Source organism: Suncus etruscus, chromosome 2 (assembly GCF_024139225.1).
Source record: "Suncus etruscus isolate mSunEtr1 chromosome 2, mSunEtr1.pri.cur, whole genome shotgun sequence".
In the NCBI taxonomy this organism is placed as follows: Eukaryota; Metazoa; Chordata; class Mammalia; order Eulipotyphla; family Soricidae; genus Suncus; species Suncus etruscus.
The window spans coordinates 166,067,374-166,084,753 of record NC_064849.1 but is presented as its reverse complement, the minus strand read 5'-3'; the positions used below and the strand labels follow the sequence as shown (position 1 = coordinate 166,084,753).

Below are 17,380 nucleotides of genomic sequence, written 5' to 3'. Positions count from 1 at the left end.
ACCAATGTCCCAAATCTCCCTCTACCCCACCCCTTAATCTCGCTGGCTAGTGATTCCTTGATTTCCCTTGCTAGGGCATTCTTTGTTGCTTTTAGGTCCTCGTATATTGTACTCATGCATTTTGTTGGACTTGAAAACTTGATAGGATTTCTCTCCATTTCCTCAGCTGCTAGTGTCTTCCTTAGTTTGCTCATATTTCTTTGGATCTGTTGTTTTTGAATGTCTAGTTTTCTGGTTGTTTTAATAAAGTGGGCTGCTGTACTGATTGTATTAGAGGCGCTTGAAGGTATATTTGATTTAGATCAGGGGTCTCAAACTCGTGGCCCACGGGCCGTTTGCGGCCCTCCATACATTTTGTGACCCTGCCCTAGAACAATCTTTTTTGTTTTGTTTTATTTTGGTTTTTGGGTCACACACCCCAATGTTCAAAGCTTACTACTGACTTTGCACTCAAGGATCACCCCGACTTTGCCTCCTGCGGCCCCCAGGTAAATTGAGTTTGAGACCCCTGATTTAGAGTTTATTTTTCCTTAGCCAGATGACTTGTCTAAGTATGATTGGGAGATTACAAGCTGCTTCATTGTTTTGCTATCCTGTATTATGGTCTGTGGAATTATCTGAGGAAATTGAGTGTTCAGTTTGAGATGACTAGACCTATGTGTTACAAGTTAGACTCTCTTTCGTTTGCACAGATTGTGGTCCTAGGGAGGGAGGCTGACTGTCTTAACTCTGCCCAAAGGTGCGTGTGATTCCTGGTGTGGCACATTGGTTGGGAGGTCTCAAACCTGCCCAAAGATACAGTGCCCCAGTATAGCACTTACCTCCCTGCCCCAGTATAGCACTTACCTCCCTGCTGAGGAGGAGGTCCTACTGGGGTAAGGGCGGTCTCAAAACCAGCCCTAAGTTCCGAGCAAGCAGAAGGGGTGTTGCAGGGGGGCCAGTCTCAAACCAGCCAAAGGTTCAGGCGCCTAGGTCCGCGCATTTACTGGGGGGCATAAAGGGTCCTGAGGGCGCAAGGATGATCCCAGACCAGTGGAGGGTTTGGGCGCCCAGGTGTGCTTACTCACCGGGTGGACGGGCTGAAGGGGTCCTGAGGAGGGTGAGGCCAGTCCCAGACCAGCAGAGGGTCTGGGCACCCAGGTGCGCTTACTTACTGGGAGGGTGAAAGGGTGGTCCCAAACCAGTGGAATGTCTGGGCATCCAGGTGCACTTACTTAACAGGCATGTGGAAGCTATTATGTGTGTTTGTTGGTTGATTTGAGCTTTTTTTTTTCCTTGTGTAGGCCTTTATTACTATGAAATTTCGCCTTCTGATGATGTCCCATTAATCTGATAGTTTATTTCTTCTTTGATTTTATCTTAGATTCAGTTGTTACTAAGTGGTGTTTTGTTCAGTTTCTAGGTGATGGAGTGTTTCACCATCTTTTTATGGTTTAATTTCTATATTCCTGATACTGTGATCTAAGAGGATAGTTGGTATGATTTCTATTTTTGTAAATGTATTATGTATGTGTTAGGACCTTATGTATGTGATATATCATTTTATTGATATGTATCCTATGAAAGAAGCTTTCATAGGATCATAATCAGTATTCAACATCTATTCATAATAAAATCACCAACAAAATCAAAGTGAATGGAAACTTCCTTAAGATAATAATTGCCATCTATTCTAAAACAAATCCATACCAAGTATTCACATTGATGAATAACTGAAAGCATTCCCTCTATGATTGGGCACAAAGCAAAGACATCCTTTGTTTCTGCTTTTATTCAGTATAATATTTGCACTCAACAACAGAAAGAAAGCCAGCACTGTCGGTTCCTAGGCTCAAGATTAAAGAGAAGAGGAATGAGGGTATACTGTAATTTACAAAATTTGAAATATAAATGGGTACGGTGAAATGTTAGATGTGTTTCAAGGTGAATCAGGCCTTAGTTCATAGAAGAATGAAAGCGAGACTAAGGAAAATACAATAGTTTGAGCCCAGGGTAATAAATAATACAAGATGACAGAAGGGAAAGAGATTTTGAGTCATGAGAGAATTAAAATAAATGAAATAATTTTTTGGCTGTTATACAAGACCTACCTACATTTAGATGGAAAAGTAAAATTAATAGCAGAGGGAAAAATTAGAGGTGAAATTTACTACTGCCTCTCTCACAGACTTCAGTAATCCCTGAGCTAACATAATTTTCCTGAAAACTGCAATAAGCATGTAGCTTCCTGGAGAACCGACAGTGCTGGCTTCAGTCTTTATAGTTAACATTTAACTTTCTTGTTGGGTTTTCCCTGCTCCTCGTGCCACAATTTTTCTTAGATAATTCCTTTATTTAAACACCAAGGTTACAAAGCTGTTCATGCTTGAGTTTCAGTTATAAATGTACACCTCCCTTCACTGTTGCACCTTTCCTGCCACCAATGCCCCAGTTCCCCCCCCCCCACACACACACACACACCTGTCTCTGTGGCTGGCATTTTTACCTCCCAGTCACTCAATCACTCACTCTCACACACACTCCCCCACCCCTTTTGTTCTCGCTCTGTCTTTTTTTTTTTTTTTTTTTTTTTTTTTGGTTTTTGGGCCACACCCGGCAGTGCTCAGGGGTTATACCTGGCTGTCTGCTCAGAAATAGCTCGTGGCAGGCACGGGGGACCATATGGGACACCAAGATTCAAACCAACCACCTTTGGTCCTGGATCGGCTGCTTGCAAGGCAAACGCCACTGTGCTATCTCTCTGGGCCCTTTTGTTCTCTTTTTAACATTTAACACTGTTAATGAAGTGTACCATGCATATCACTTTATCCCCTTTAGTACTCAGTTTTTTTTTTTTCATTTAAATTATTTTTATTGTGATCAACGTGAATCACAGATCTTTCGTAGTAATATTTAAGGTACATAGTGACATTGAATCGGTATTTCCACCACCAGTGTTGTCCTCCCTCCACCCCTGTTCCCAGCACCCCCTACTTTGCACTCCCTCCCCCAGACTGCTTGGGTAACTGGTCCCTCTTTGTATAGCTATTTATAGATTGGGTATTGGTTCTGTTCTTGTTGTTGACTTTGGGTTTGGTGTGTAAGTCTGATCATCTTTTATTTCTACTCAACCACTGGGTCCTGGTACCATCCACTTTTTCTCCCCTCAATTTATGATGAGGTATGCTGTGGACTTTTATCATAATTAGATATAAAAGTCCCTGAAGCAAACCTTAGTGGGTTTATTTTTCCACTGGGAATCAAGCGGATGCACGAGCGGATGAATATGAAATACAAATTCTGAAATATGAAATAAATGAAACCACACAGAACTACATGGTGAAAACAAGTGGCGAGGGACCAGAGAGTTTATTTCTTGAATCGGGCCCTATATAGATGGATTTTTGGGGCGTAGCCAGGGAGAAAAGAAAAGGGGATGAACCAATGAGATCAGAGCTAGAATTAGCATATGAAGAAACAGGTAAAGAGAAACCAGATACCTTTAAGGAAATGCGGGGAGAGAAAGAGATCACAGAAGAGCTCAGCTCAGACTTTTGGCGGGCTTTGGTACTGACATTTCTTTGTCTGTAGGAGAGCTGAGGCTGGATTTCTATAGTGCCAAATAGAGAAGGATGCAATGTTACAGCCATGTTAGAATTACCGCCAATAATCCACGCAAAGGGTCAAATGATTGACTTCGCTAAGCGGGCCTTTTGGCAAATAATTCTTTAAGAAGAGGAAAGCCCTGCACCAGGGAAGGAAAAGACCACGTCTGGTGCGTGCTTTCCTTAGATGGGATGTAACAGGTAGAATAAGATGATTCAAGTAATGTGGTTCTGATTGAAAAGAAAAGAAAAAGAAACAATGAGCAAACAGAAGACTGGTGGGAGTCCATCTAGAGGTTATAAATATCAGTTTAAAAGAAGAAAGGGAAAAAAGAGAGACATAATAATAAAAAACAACAACAAAAAAGAAACAAAAAAAACAAAACCAACAACTACAAAAAAGTACCACAGCAATAAATATGACAACCAAACAATAACCATGAGAACGAAAGAAAAAAGGAAGGACAGCTAGTGTGACAAGGTTTCATGCTTTTTCTTTTTCTTTTTTTTTTATAGGCACAGTAAGTATTGGGGAAATAAGAAAGGGAATTCCCTTGGCTTAAGTAAGAGATACAGGGTTTCTCCACTCTTGAAGCATACTGTCATGGAAATTACTACAGGCTCCTCACACACACTATTTCACACTCTAAGGTCTTTTTATGGTGCCAGGAAACTTTCCACTCAATTGTGGATGATAGAATCAGGCCTCTGTAACTAGAGATCTTTGTATTTGTACAGGTCATAGGATGAAGCCTACCATAGCGTCTTTCTTTACGGTTCTAGAAGTTCTGTTCTATCACTGTTGTTGTAATCAGACTTCTTTAACTGGTGGTCTTGGTTTTTGCACAGATCCTAGGATGAAGCCTAGGATAGAGTCTTTCATTGTGTTTCCAGAAGTGCTGCTCAGTTGTAGTTATCAAAGTCAGACAACAGAAATTAGAGATCTTAGTTATTGTACATTTCCTATGCTGAGGCCTAGGCTAGGGTTTTCTTATTGGTCCCAGGGTAAGTTGTGCCCAGTGAAAGTCAGTTTTCTGTAGTTAGCAATCTTTGTTTTTGCATAGATCAAAGGATGACTATCTTCTGATTTCATCTTACCTTTAGGTGAATAGGTAGGACAATTGCTCTTAGTCAGGATGTCATACCAGAATTGGTGCAAGTTGGTGCTCAAGCAGGAATCCCAGGGGTAGTTTGGTTCCTGGTGGTGTTGCAGGGAACTGTGTCCTTTCTATTTCTAGGGCTTGGGATTGGATGGTCACTGTCTGATCACATGGAGTCTTAAGTTATTTCCACATGACACATGTTGAGGGTGGGAGGCACCCCTGTATTATAAAATGTATGGGTTCTTATCCCTAGTAGATAAGAGCTTGTTTCTCCACATAAAATTTCCCCTTTTTTTAGTATGACTTTGCAAAAAGGAATGGTGCCATATTACATTTCTGGTGCATTTGGGGGTAAGAATGTCAGGCAATCTCTGTGCCCTGGTTCTTACCTGAGTTTTTCCTAGGCAAGACGTTTTCTTGTAGGTTTTCATACCAAGTAGAACCAAACCAGGTGACTATATATATATATATATATATATATATAAAAGAAAAAAATAAATAAAAATAAACTTAAAAAACTAAAGAAAATAAAAGAGGCTACCTTACGTTTGGGAATAAACTAAGAGGTATTATTATAGAAGTATTAAACATCTAAAGGAAATGTAGGCTTCTCTGGTGCTGGGGATCCTTCTGGGGCTTAATCCTGTATCATGCAACAGTTCACATGGGGGGGGGTGAGAAGGGCCACGTAGCATGAATCAGCGGGAGTGTTGGTTGTAGTTTCTTGCTGAGATGTGGTACTGAGAGGGTGTCCTTTCATTTTGGGAGCTGGATCATGGCTTATTGGGGCATGTGGTTGGTCTTGGTACCTAATGATTTAAGAACTGAGAGTAAAGAGTGTTAAATAAAGAGAGGTATCAGGTCTGGATCAGGGGATGAAATGATAGACGAATTTCTGAAGAGGGGGGGAGAGGGTTAGTATATAGCTCAGAGGTCTGAGCTCTTAAGAAATAATTGAATTAATAAAGATAAATAATTAGCTTGGATATAGATTAGGAGAGAGGGAGAACAGAAGATAAGAGAGATGAGAAAAGAAAAATAAGTAAATGCAGTAGAAATAAGTTTAAAATAGTGTGGCCAGTACGTTGGAGTTGGAAGGTTTTCCAATTTCTAGGTACTTCATCACTGATGAGGGTGGGCCTTGCTAAATGAAGGTTTCAGGGTTAGATAGTGACTAGAGCATTTTAGGATATGCTTAGTTTTCACATCTAGAGTACTCAGCAATGTGGTAGTGAGGACTATTAGAGTTGGCTACCCTATGTAGTATTGTCCACTGCATCTTATTTATCTTGGTTCCTTTCCTAAAGAGAAAGTGACAGCATGGGTTTTATTTAACCTAGATTGAACTGATGAAGAAGAGCAAGAAGAAAGGGGAGAAGGAAAGAAGAAGTAGGGGGGGAAGAGAAAGAAAATGGTAATTTGCAAAAACGTATTCGATGAGTAGGACCTGTAACATAAGTAATACTCAGTTCTTATCCATAGTGATCAGTTCCAAATATCATCATCAAAGCAGATGTTCTCTAGTTTAACTGCACTCTCAGTTTGTTTTTGGTTTTTGGGTGGGTTTTTTTTTTCTTGGGGGGGGGGCAAGCTTCCTTCCGTGGACTGGTCCTCGTAATCCTCATCTCTGTTGTCTTTTATTTTTCAATGAGTGAGATTATTTTATATCTGTTCCTCTCCCTCTGACTCACTTCATTCAGTATTATAATCTTCATATCCACCTGTGCATAAACAAATTTCATGACTTCATTTTTCTCGATAAGCTGTGTAATACTCCACCGTATTACAATGCTACACCGTATTGTAGATGTGCTGGTTTCTTTAACCATTCATAAGTCTTCCGACACTTGTATTGTTTCCAGATTCTGGTTATTGTGAATAGTGCTGCAATTAAAATAGGAATGCAGAGGGGTTTTCTGCATTGTATTTTTTTGGTTTGTAGGGTAAATCTCTAGGATTGGATTGCTAGAACATATGGGAGCTTAATTTCTAGTTTTTTTGAAAATTACCGAATTTGTTTCCAAAAGGTTGGACCAGTCTACACTCCCACCAGCAGTGAATTTGAGTCTCTTTTTCCCTACATCCTTGCCCGCACTGCTTGTTCTTGTTATTTGTGATGTGTGTCAGTCTCTGTGCATTTCACAAACTTAAATGAAATACTTAAGATTTTCTGTTTATATTCTATATTTATTGACCCTAAATAAGCATGGAAATAAAATGTTCTTCATCTTTAAAACTTCCCAAATCATGGTTGTTTGGTTTGTTGTTTTTTTCCAGCCTCTTTGATGGCTTCGCAGACGGACTGGGAGTTGCTGAGGCGATTTCTTATGTGGATCCTCAGTTCCTCACGTACATGGCACTTGAAGAACGTTTAGCCCAGGCTATGGAGGTATTTCTGATGTCCAGATATAAGTGCAGAATGATAAAACTCAAGGTTTATAAAGTTTATTTTAACTTTCTAAAGGGCAAGCTTTTCTCATAACTTTAGTATATTAATATATAATAATAATGATTTGCCTAAATTGCATTGTTTTCCAGTTTTTAATTGAAGATTGGAATATATTTTGCTTACATCTAGAAAATATATGTTCTTCTCAATGAATTATTATGAATATTTGTACCTAAAATGAATGTGCTTACCTATTTTATGACATGAAACTGAAGATCCATATGAAGAGACAAATTATTTCTCTTATTTTCTTCCCATGACTATTAAATGCTTTCTTGTTGATTAAAATTGGTAAGAATTTTGGTTTTTTTTTTTTTTTCATCACCACTGCAAACATGTATTCATATATGGCAGTGGTGTTTAAATTTGGCTTGATTTTATCTTAAATAAGTAAAACAGAAAACTTGCTTATAACTGTGTTTGCCTAAGGTGGAAAGTCCTCTTATATTTGAGATTTTTTTTTACTACATTAGTATATATAATTGTTATAAGTCTTTAAACTGTAATATCTAGTGGTTATAGGGGTAGTACAGAAGTAGGCCTTGCATGTGGCCTACCAGGTTAGATCCCAGGCATTCTTTCTTTATATAACAACCTCTGAGCATTGCTGGAAGTGACCCTGAGTGCAGAGCCAGGAGTAAACCTTGAATATTGCTGGGTGGGTCCCAGACTCTCCGTTCTCCCCCTCCCCAAAGTAAATACCTCAAAGTTTCTAAAGTGTTTCAGATAAATGAATTTGAATGAATCAAATTGAATGGGTCAAAATGATGAGTGAAATAATCTTTGTTGGAGGATAGAGAAAAAGGAATTCTCACTCACTGCTGGTAGAAATGTGGTCTGGTGTAGCTCCTGTAGAAACGAGTATGGAGATGTCTCAGAAAAATAAGAGAATCACTCTATGACCCAGCAATATCTACCTCCTGGGTAGCAAAATCATTCATTCAAAAGGTCATGCACAGTACTGTTCATTGCAGCACTTGGCACTAGAGCTAGAATATGGAGTCAGCCTCACTGGCCAAAGACAAATGAGTGGATAAGTCAGGTGTGGTATATAATCACAGTTCAGCTACATGGAAGGGCAGAATCATGCAATTTTCATCAGGTCAGGAGAAGACAAATGCCAGCTTGCACTGGGAGACTAAGAACTGATCTCTCCCTTTGCTTTTTCTTTTCACTTTTGTTTCGGTGCTACTTGTGGCAGTGCTCTGGGCTTACTACTGACTGTGCTCAGAAATCACTCTTAGTTGGACTTTGAGAACCAGTTGGGATTTAGGCGATCAAACCTAGCTAGGTTTCTTTATGCAAACAAGCACTCTACCCTCTGTACTGTCTTTCTGGTCCAGAATGAGTATCTCTAATTCTCAACTTACAGTTAGTTACCTTTTAGGTGTGAGTTTCAGAAATAAGGGCTTTTTGTTTATTGTTTTTGTTTTGGGGATTTTATTGGAAGTTTAAGATTATTGGAAGATTTCTTTTTCCACATACTGTTTGACTCAAGGAGTAGTTGTGACTGAATTTGTTATCTTTCCTTTGTAAGCTCACTTGGGCACTCAGAAGGATTCATCTTATATCCCAGTTTCTTCATTGCTGCCAAAAGGTTAAGTGCAGCCACCTGGGTCCCGAGGCATGTTTTAGTTGGCACATTGCAATCAGACATGGTGATATTTGGGTTAATTGTGATACCACTATGGACCATGGCTGGATAGAGTCCCATTCTTATTGGCAAGTGTCTCAGCACTTAATTCAAGTGAAAAGATTCAACCAAACATTCATCAAATTTTATTCTTATATTTTAAAGAATGGAACCATTTCTAAAACCAGTTCTAGTCAGTCTAGACTCAATCTCAAAAGAGAAAACAATACTATGAACAGAATTCATATAATTGTTCATCTGTTTAACAAGATTAGAATAATAAAGGATTGGCTAAGCAGGAAGTAAAGTGAATGCTAAAGAATATAGTAATCTGGGGCCGGAGTGATAGCACAGTGGAAGGGCTTTTGCCTTGCATGCAGCTGACCCAGGACGGTCTTGGGTTCGATCCCCAGCGTTCCATATGGTCCCCTGAGCCAGGAACGATTTCTGAGCCCATAGCTAGGAGTAACGCCTGAGCGCCACTGGGTGTGGGCCCCCCCCCAAAAAAAAAAAAAAAAACAAGAAAAAAAGAATATAGTAATCTCACATTTAAAAAATAATGTTTGAGGGGCCGGAGAGATAGCATGGAGGGTAAGGCATTTGCCTTTCATGCAGAAGGTCATCGGTTATCCCAGCGTCCCATATGGTCCCCCGAGCCTGCCAGGAGCGATTTCTGAGTGTAGAGCCAGGAGTAACCCCTGAGCAATGCTTGGTGTGACCCAAAAAAACAAAAAATAAATAAATAAATAAATAAATAAATAAAAATAATAATGTTTGATATGCTGAAATACAGCGTTTCCATCTCCCCTGTTCCCTGTATTTATATCCAATTTATTGAGTGCACAGCCAGAACTCTTAGAAAGGTAAATCTTAGAAATTCTTAGGGTTAAGGTTAGCATTAGAAACAGAATACGATACTGGCTGATTTTGCTTGAAGTCTCCATTGGAGCTTACCAAAAACTAGCCCTCTGGTGTTGAGAAGCTCTCACAGTTGGTAACTAACTGGAAGTGCTCTTCTATAAAATTACCCAGCGTGGGTGCCAAGGGAAACTGTTGGCTGCTTCATGTAGATAGTCAGGCACTGGAGCTAGTCCACATCCAGAAGACATCGATGCTCCACTCACTCAGGAGTACTGTCATAGAAGATCTCTGCTGCAGAGACACGTGGTAGGGAAGCTTAGCAGGTTGCAAAGTCTGGTCCAGCAAGCACACAAAAGCTAGGAAGCAAAGTCCCTTTTGTGATGTTTCTTCAGCAACCTCTACTTTTAAAGCTTATAAATATGTTAGTTGACAAATGGAAAATATATAAAAGGCCCAGAGAGAAAATCAATTTTTTTTTTTTTTTTTTTTTTTTGGTTTTTGAGTCACACCCGGCAGTGCTCAGGGATCACTCCTAGCTCCACGCTCAGAAATTGCCCCTGGCAGGCTCGGGGACCATATGGGATGCTGGGATTCGAACCAGCGACCTTTTGCACGAAAGGCAAATGCCTCACCTCCATGCTATCTCTCCGGCCCGAGAAAATCATTTTAACTGCTAGCCCATTTTTCTTTTTTTAGTATCTACAAACAACCAAATCTGTTCAGTTTTATTAACTATTAATTATTAACTCTTCACCTTTTTATTGCAATGACATCATATACCAACATGTAGCCTGTTAGCCATTTAAATAATAATGTTAAATGACATGAGATACTTTCATATTACTGTAAACCATAAATTTTCCAGTCGTCCTCCTCCCCAGTTTCTCGCAGTTACCTACTTTCTCCATTTTACAACTTTAAGCATCTCATTGAAGTATAATTACACAGTCTATCCCTCTTGATTGGTTTGTTTGCTACATCTTATGTAGCAATATAAGGCTCATCTATGTTGTACATAGGTCAGAATTACCTATCTTTTCAAGGCTGAATAATATTGCAATGTATGTTCATGCTTTGCTTTTTATTTCCCATCTTTATTAAGATATAATGAACATATAACAATAAATTTATGGTGTACAGTGTGTTGATTTGATACACTTTAAGTACCACAAAATATAACTAGTGCAGAGTTATTATCAGATGTTCATCACTTCATTTTTTTTTCCTTCCCCAGAAAAGTCTACTCTCAATTTTCAAGTACATAAACATGATATTAACGATAAACATGTAATCAACAGTTTCAGCACCTACTAGATGTACCCTGCCAAGCATATTTCCCCCTGCTCAGCCCATGACAGTATCATTTTACTCCCTAATTCAGGAATTCTGATTTTTAGATGGCAGCTCCATGTATGGTGTGTCAGATGGTAAGACTCACTACTTTCTCAGTGCTCTTTACAGTGAATGGCACAGCGATGGAAACAGTCGTACTGCCCAGTGAGATGAGTGATTAAAATTATGGTATACATAGTCAGTTATTACTCAGCTTTACGAAGAGGAAAGGGTTTTTGTTTTTTGTACCATAAACAAAAAGAAGACAACTATATGATATCACTCATGTTTGGTATATGAAGAAACAGACGCAAATAGACAATAGCCAATGAAGCCAGTCCGTAGACTTTGACAACAGAATTTGATTAAACAAGGGGAAGGGTTCAGTGAACTGAAAGGGCCCAAGACTATGATAGAGGGACAGTGGCAATTTAATGTGGTAACATTGTAGTCCCATGACATGTGATTGGTATACCACTGTTGCCTCACTAAAAAAACAATAATTTTAAACAAACTGTTTTCTAAAAAAGTGGTATGACATCTTTTTCAGACTGCCCTGGCACATTTAGAGTCTCTTGCAGTAGATGTGGAAGTAGCCAACCCACCTGCTAGTAAAGAGAGCATTGATGGGCTTCCAGAAACTCTTGTTCTTGAGGACCACACAGGTAAAAGCAAAATTACTAGTGTCAATTTGCACGGGTCTGTTAGTAGATAAAATCCAGGAGCTAAAATAAAATATGTAGGGAAAGTTTTATTAATTTCTGTACACAAAGTTTCATGTAGTAAAAGACTGTTGTTATGCAGTTGGCGAAGAAAGAAAAGTTGGTGAAGAAGTCAGTTTTTCTACAAAAGCAACATCTACTAAGTTTAGTTTTAACAGAAACTCCTTTGCCATTTTCCGAGTTTTTGTTTGATTCTTTTAGAAAATCTATCTCAGTTAGACTTGATATGATTGGCAGAGAACATCTCTCATTCCTTTCAGCTATTGGCCAGGAGCAGTGTTGTCCAATCTGCTGCAGTGAGTATGTCAAGGACGACATAGCAACCGAGCTGCCCTGTCACCATTTCTTTCACAAACCATGCGTCTCAATTTGGCTTCAGAAGGTAAGCACTGGATTGGCCTTCAAATTAGTTTGGAGGTTCTATGATGTAATGGCATCATGTCTTTTTTTTTTTTTTTACATACATTGTCTCTGAAAATGTAAGTGAGCCATGTTTAATAAACTTACCAGATACCTCTTAGTAAAGTTTTTTTATGTATTGTTAAGTTTTGTTCAAAAATTCTAGATATCTTTGTTTTGCTTAAAAACTTTTGTGAACTCTTCCACCTTCCCTTCCTTTGCAATGATAAATAACACTTACATATATGCTTCATTTTGCTGTTCATGTTCTTGGCCATAGTGATATGGGATCCCATACTTAGGCTGTGGTGCACACGCAGTAAATATCTGTTGTGCTCCAGAGATTGCACACTGTGAGAAAAGTCCAACATCTGCACAAGGTCTGTGCTTGGTGCCTGTGGGTGACGCTGGGATTCATTTGAGCCCCACAGACTCTTTCAGTCAACTTTGTCTAAATTAGAGATTCCAAAATCACCTCCGACCTGTTTTACTTAGTATATGGTTCCCTACTACTTTTTTCTTCTTTCTTCCTTCCCTCATTTTAACCATTTTTGGCCGGTGGAGGGCTTTGTTTCCTCTTTCACTCACATATTGTCTTTGTTGAATCTACTTAAAAATCACTAATGTCCTATGTAAAAATGTTTACTATTCCTTTGTAAAAATTTAAATTAAATCTTTCTTTGCTTTCATGGTTTTCCATGTTGTTCTCCAACCTTTCTCTTCAGCATTACTCCAATACAATATTTGCCTGTATTTCCTTAGCCACATATGGGCCTCCCTTATCTACTGTCTGTAAATTGTGTGACTTAGGGTAGGTTCCACTACAATGATACGTTTCTCTCGAGTTAACACCTTAATATTTCTTTTCTTTAAAATTCCAAACTATTACCGATTGAAGGTCCCACAGTCTTGCACATCAGCTTTGTATTAAGTAATGTTGAGTAATTCATGTGCATATTTCCATCGAATGCTGATGGACAAACTGTCAGCCCTGTTGTAATCTTCAGTGATATAACTCATTGTTAGTCAGTATGGTTGGTATGACTGCATTCATCTCTAATTTATTTGATAGTTTTATCGTAGTCGTTAAGATCTCCCTGTTTTTTCTGAACTGTTGCTTTTTGGCTCCCTGCAGTCAGGAACGTGTCCTGTGTGCCGCCGTCATTTCCCACCTGCTGTTGTCGAAGCCTCTGCAGCTGCTCCCTCAGAGCCTGACCAGGACACCCCACCTTCCAATGACAGTACTGCAGAAGCCTCTTAAACCTACACGTGAAGGAGATCAGTGTATCGAGTAAATCAGCAAATTCCTTCCAAACCCAACATGCAGATAATTATATATAAGTATATTAAAATGCTATATAGTCTCCACCATAGTTTAGAAAGAGGCTCATCTTTCTAAACTAAACTTAGGTTGCAGGAACTACCAAACATTTTCTAGCTGAATGTTGAAGCAGTGCATCCATTTTCCTTAGTTGAATATGTTGGCATTTAACTGTCAAGTCAAGCTTTATCAATCAATTCTTTCCAGAAGAAATAATCATCTATGTGGCATACAATATTGGCTTTGTCTACAGTATTGCCACTAAGTGATTATGATTAAGCTCTCCTATTTGCATCAAATGTGTAGACTGTGATCACAACAGTGGTAAAGTTTGGTTTCATTGGAAATAAAAAGAATTCTAAAACATTATTTTCATTGGTTCCTTTGCCATTGCCATATTAAACCTCTTGGTTAATAATACTGAGTGTTTTGGGGGGAAAGTTTCTATTCTTCCATTCTCATTTAAAATTAGAACTTTTTAGAATGCCAGACAAAAGGACTAGAATTCTGATGAGAAAATTACTAATTTTAAAACCTGAAATGGTAGATAATAAAATAAGTTATTTTTTTCAAATGGTAGATGTGCTAATACAATACTAATAAAACATATGGCATTATTATCATAGCCAGCGCTAGAAAGAAAATCAACAAAGCATAAGAACTGTGGTGCTCAGTACTTTTAGGTGAATAGGTGGCCTCAGGAGATACTTTGTACTTGGATAAAGTTATACTTGAAGGGCCAGAACACTTTTGGCATATTAATTTAATAAATACTGGGTAACTTATATCATCTAACTTTGGCTTGAAATATTTTGGAAAGTGTGAAAACATGCATAAATGCTTTAACATTTATTCTGTTATATTTTTGAAGGAAATTATGAATCTTTCAGAAAGCTAGAATGTTAATTTTACTAACTTGAATGAAAGATGAAACCGTTGGGACTATTTATGACCGTAATACCATCTTTAAATCTAAACTATACTTATAATCAATTCCTTTAAAGTATTTTTGAATAAGGAGTTTTAAATCTTATTAAGGTATTTTTTTTTTAACTTAATGTGTTATGGTAAAATCATTTACCTGGAGCTAAAGTAAAAATAGGTAGTTAAAAGTAGCCAAATTACTCTATGGGTGAAAAGAGAACAGATAGGAGGATTTCCTGGTGTGAATAAAAACAAATACATATTATAATTCCTTTTTTTTTTCCTTTTTCTAAAGAGATAAGAGATTCTGACCTCAGATTTACTCTTTATATGAGTTCTTTTCACAAATGTTTACTAAAACAAGGAAAACAGCTTTACTTATTCTTTTTTATTGACATAGACATATTGGGTCATTTTTATAATTGCATAATCCCAAATTGCAATTATGTAGCTTTCCTTTTATGTGATAATACTTAGTACACAAATATGCACAAATCTGGAAATAATATTTAGCTTCCATATATGATCTGAGATCAGCATCCAAGAATGATGGTCATTAGAATACACTTGAGCAAGGAAAATAACAAAGTACTTGGTAAATTCACATCAATCCAAGTAGTACATTATTTAGTCTGGACACACAAAAAGCAGAATTACGTTTTATTTGTGTAATTCTTCTGGGTATTTATATTCTATTTTATCTGTTCATAAACGAAGTTTTGCTGTTGGCACATTGGAGGCTTAATACAACACTTGCATTCTAATTTTTGCATATATTGTAAATCTGTCTGGTATTTCCAGCAAAAATACCATGTATCCTCTTATGGGTAAAAGGAACTGAACAGTGCATGCATGTAATGTGAGTTTGTAACTTAGGGATTCTTTGGGGCTTCTGTGACTTTGGAAATGCTTACATTCAGGCCTTAATACTGCATTAGCTAGCATGTTCTCCTTCTGATGTATATAGTCACATTGTAAAAACTTATATTTGCTTGTTTTCTACTCTGTGATCTCTCCATACCACATTTTAATGATGATTGGTTAGTGTCAACCATTCAAATCAGATTAAAATTAATTCTCAGTATATATTGTGGAAATTTGTGGTTAGTGTAATTCTTTTTGTTAATTTTCAAAACTTTGTGGCTAGTGATTTTTTTTCCCTTTAATATTTATCTGTTGTGGCACTTACTGGTTAAACTGACATTGCTACAGATTTCTCTACAATAAGCCACACATTATATTTAGGCAGTTTTAAGGGACTTTGATTTTCTTCTTGTAGATAGCAGCTGTCCCCCAAAGAAGATATTTCTTTTTCACCTATTAAAGTATAATTGTTTTTAAGAGGTTTTGGTTCCAAACTCAGCAGTATTGAGAAATCAGTTGAAGATAGCTTTTGTACATTTTGCTTTAAATCTATTCCTGACCTTCATTCTTGGCTACCCATTTATCTCTAAACAGCTGCTATGAAGGAGAAAAGTTGAACGAGTTGACTTAAACGTTTTCATTAAAAAAAGATTGAGGTTTTAGCGTTTTTATTGTAACAAACTGATACATGCTAAGACTATTAAGTTCAAATACCAAAATAACTTGGATCTTTTTGAGAAAGTTAAGACTGTAAGAAATTAGAAATAAGTATGAATGTTAATGGAAAATACTATTTTTCTCATTTCTCTATTGACTTGATCTAATTTTATTTTTTTAAACATTTTCTTTTCTTCTTAAATGAATGCCTATATTTAAAGGTAGATCCATGTGATTTTCTTTTGTGTTTAATTGTTTAATCTTAAAGCTAACTAACTCTTAAGATTATTGTGATCTGGATTGATCTGAATTTATATATAAGCTTTTAAATATATATGAACTGTTAAAATGGAATGCAAGTTTTTCAAAAGCCCAGGTCTAAATGTAATGGTTGGTTTATTCTACCATGCTCGTTCATCATTTTTCATGTAAATCATTAACAATAAACAGGATATACTCAGTGGTCTTTTAATATTTAGTTGTGTAGTCCTATCACTTCTATACTTACAAATCCTCAAGGATTAGCAGTTGGTCAAAGAACAGAAATATATGTTTTGTTTGTTTCTGTTGTGATAGTCGGGCCACGCCCGGCAATATTCAGGGCTTACTCCTGACTGCACTCGGAAATTATTCCTGGTGGTGCTCCAGGGATCAAATGGGATATCAGGAATAACCCAGATCCGCTTGATGCAAGTGCCATACCCACTATACTATGGTTCTTGTCCCAACAAAGAACAGCTTTTAAAGAAATCTGTAGATGATTTCTGAGCACCTGCTATTATTACCTGCTCTGTGACTGCAGAAGACCCTTCTAAAGCCCAGCTTCACAGAAGTGCTTGGTGAGGGTCCTGAGTGAGCAGACCCTGCCTTCTCCTGTGTCTGAAACCTACAACAATCCTTGGCTGAACAGAGAGAGTTAGTTTCCACACTTACCAAGGACTTCACACTCCCTCAGCATTTCAGAACAGATCCCCGTCTCTTGTTCTCTCCTGAGCAAGTATGAGAGGATTGGCACAGGTACTTGTTTTAGGAAAACCCATGATTTATGTATAAAGACCTTGGACTTTTCACAGATTTTAAAAGCTAAATTGACTAGCCAGAGTTGATTATTCCAGTATTAAATTAAAACGAAGCTTTTCATTTTGTTTAGAAGCTTTAGAAAGTTTCTAATTATTTCTCCTTTAATTGAATAATTCTTTATATGCTAAGGAGCAAAACAACAATGGCAAATCGCATCTAAATCCTTTCATAATTCTGCTTATTACATGATACTCATCCGGCCAGTACTTAAAGAATTGCAGTCATTCAGAATCCCTAGCAGGGAGGCATTTCATTGTTTAGGGGTGTCACTAAAACAGCACTCGTGTGAAACCAGTCTGACAGACCCTGCCTTTTCTCTATGGTCATCTCCTCATTTCTTCATTCAGCCTTTTACAGTTTTCTTAGTCTACATGACTCTGCCAGCACCTTTGAAAATATTACTCAGAACCAAAAACAGGTCTGTGCATTGTTGCCAAAGAGAATGAAGTGA

At 37.8% G+C, this 17,380-nt stretch overlaps 1 protein-coding gene across 1 annotated transcript in view; it reads left to right on the top strand.

The window, feature by feature from the left end:
* PJA2 (praja ring finger ubiquitin ligase 2) overlaps positions 1-16,327 on the top strand; it is a 46,725-nt gene extending 30,398 nt beyond the window's left edge. The window contains exons 6-9 of the mRNA XM_049769130.1: positions 6,965-7,076; positions 11,513-11,627; positions 11,945-12,066; positions 13,219-16,327. Of these exons, the coding sequence (XP_049625087.1) occupies positions 6,965-7,076; positions 11,513-11,627; positions 11,945-12,066; positions 13,219-13,344 (475 nt within the window). The 3' untranslated portion in view covers positions 13,345-16,327. The remainder of the gene's footprint in view (positions 1-6,964; positions 7,077-11,512; positions 11,628-11,944; positions 12,067-13,218) is intronic.
* The last annotated feature ends 1,053 nt before the right edge of the window (positions 16,328-17,380 follow it).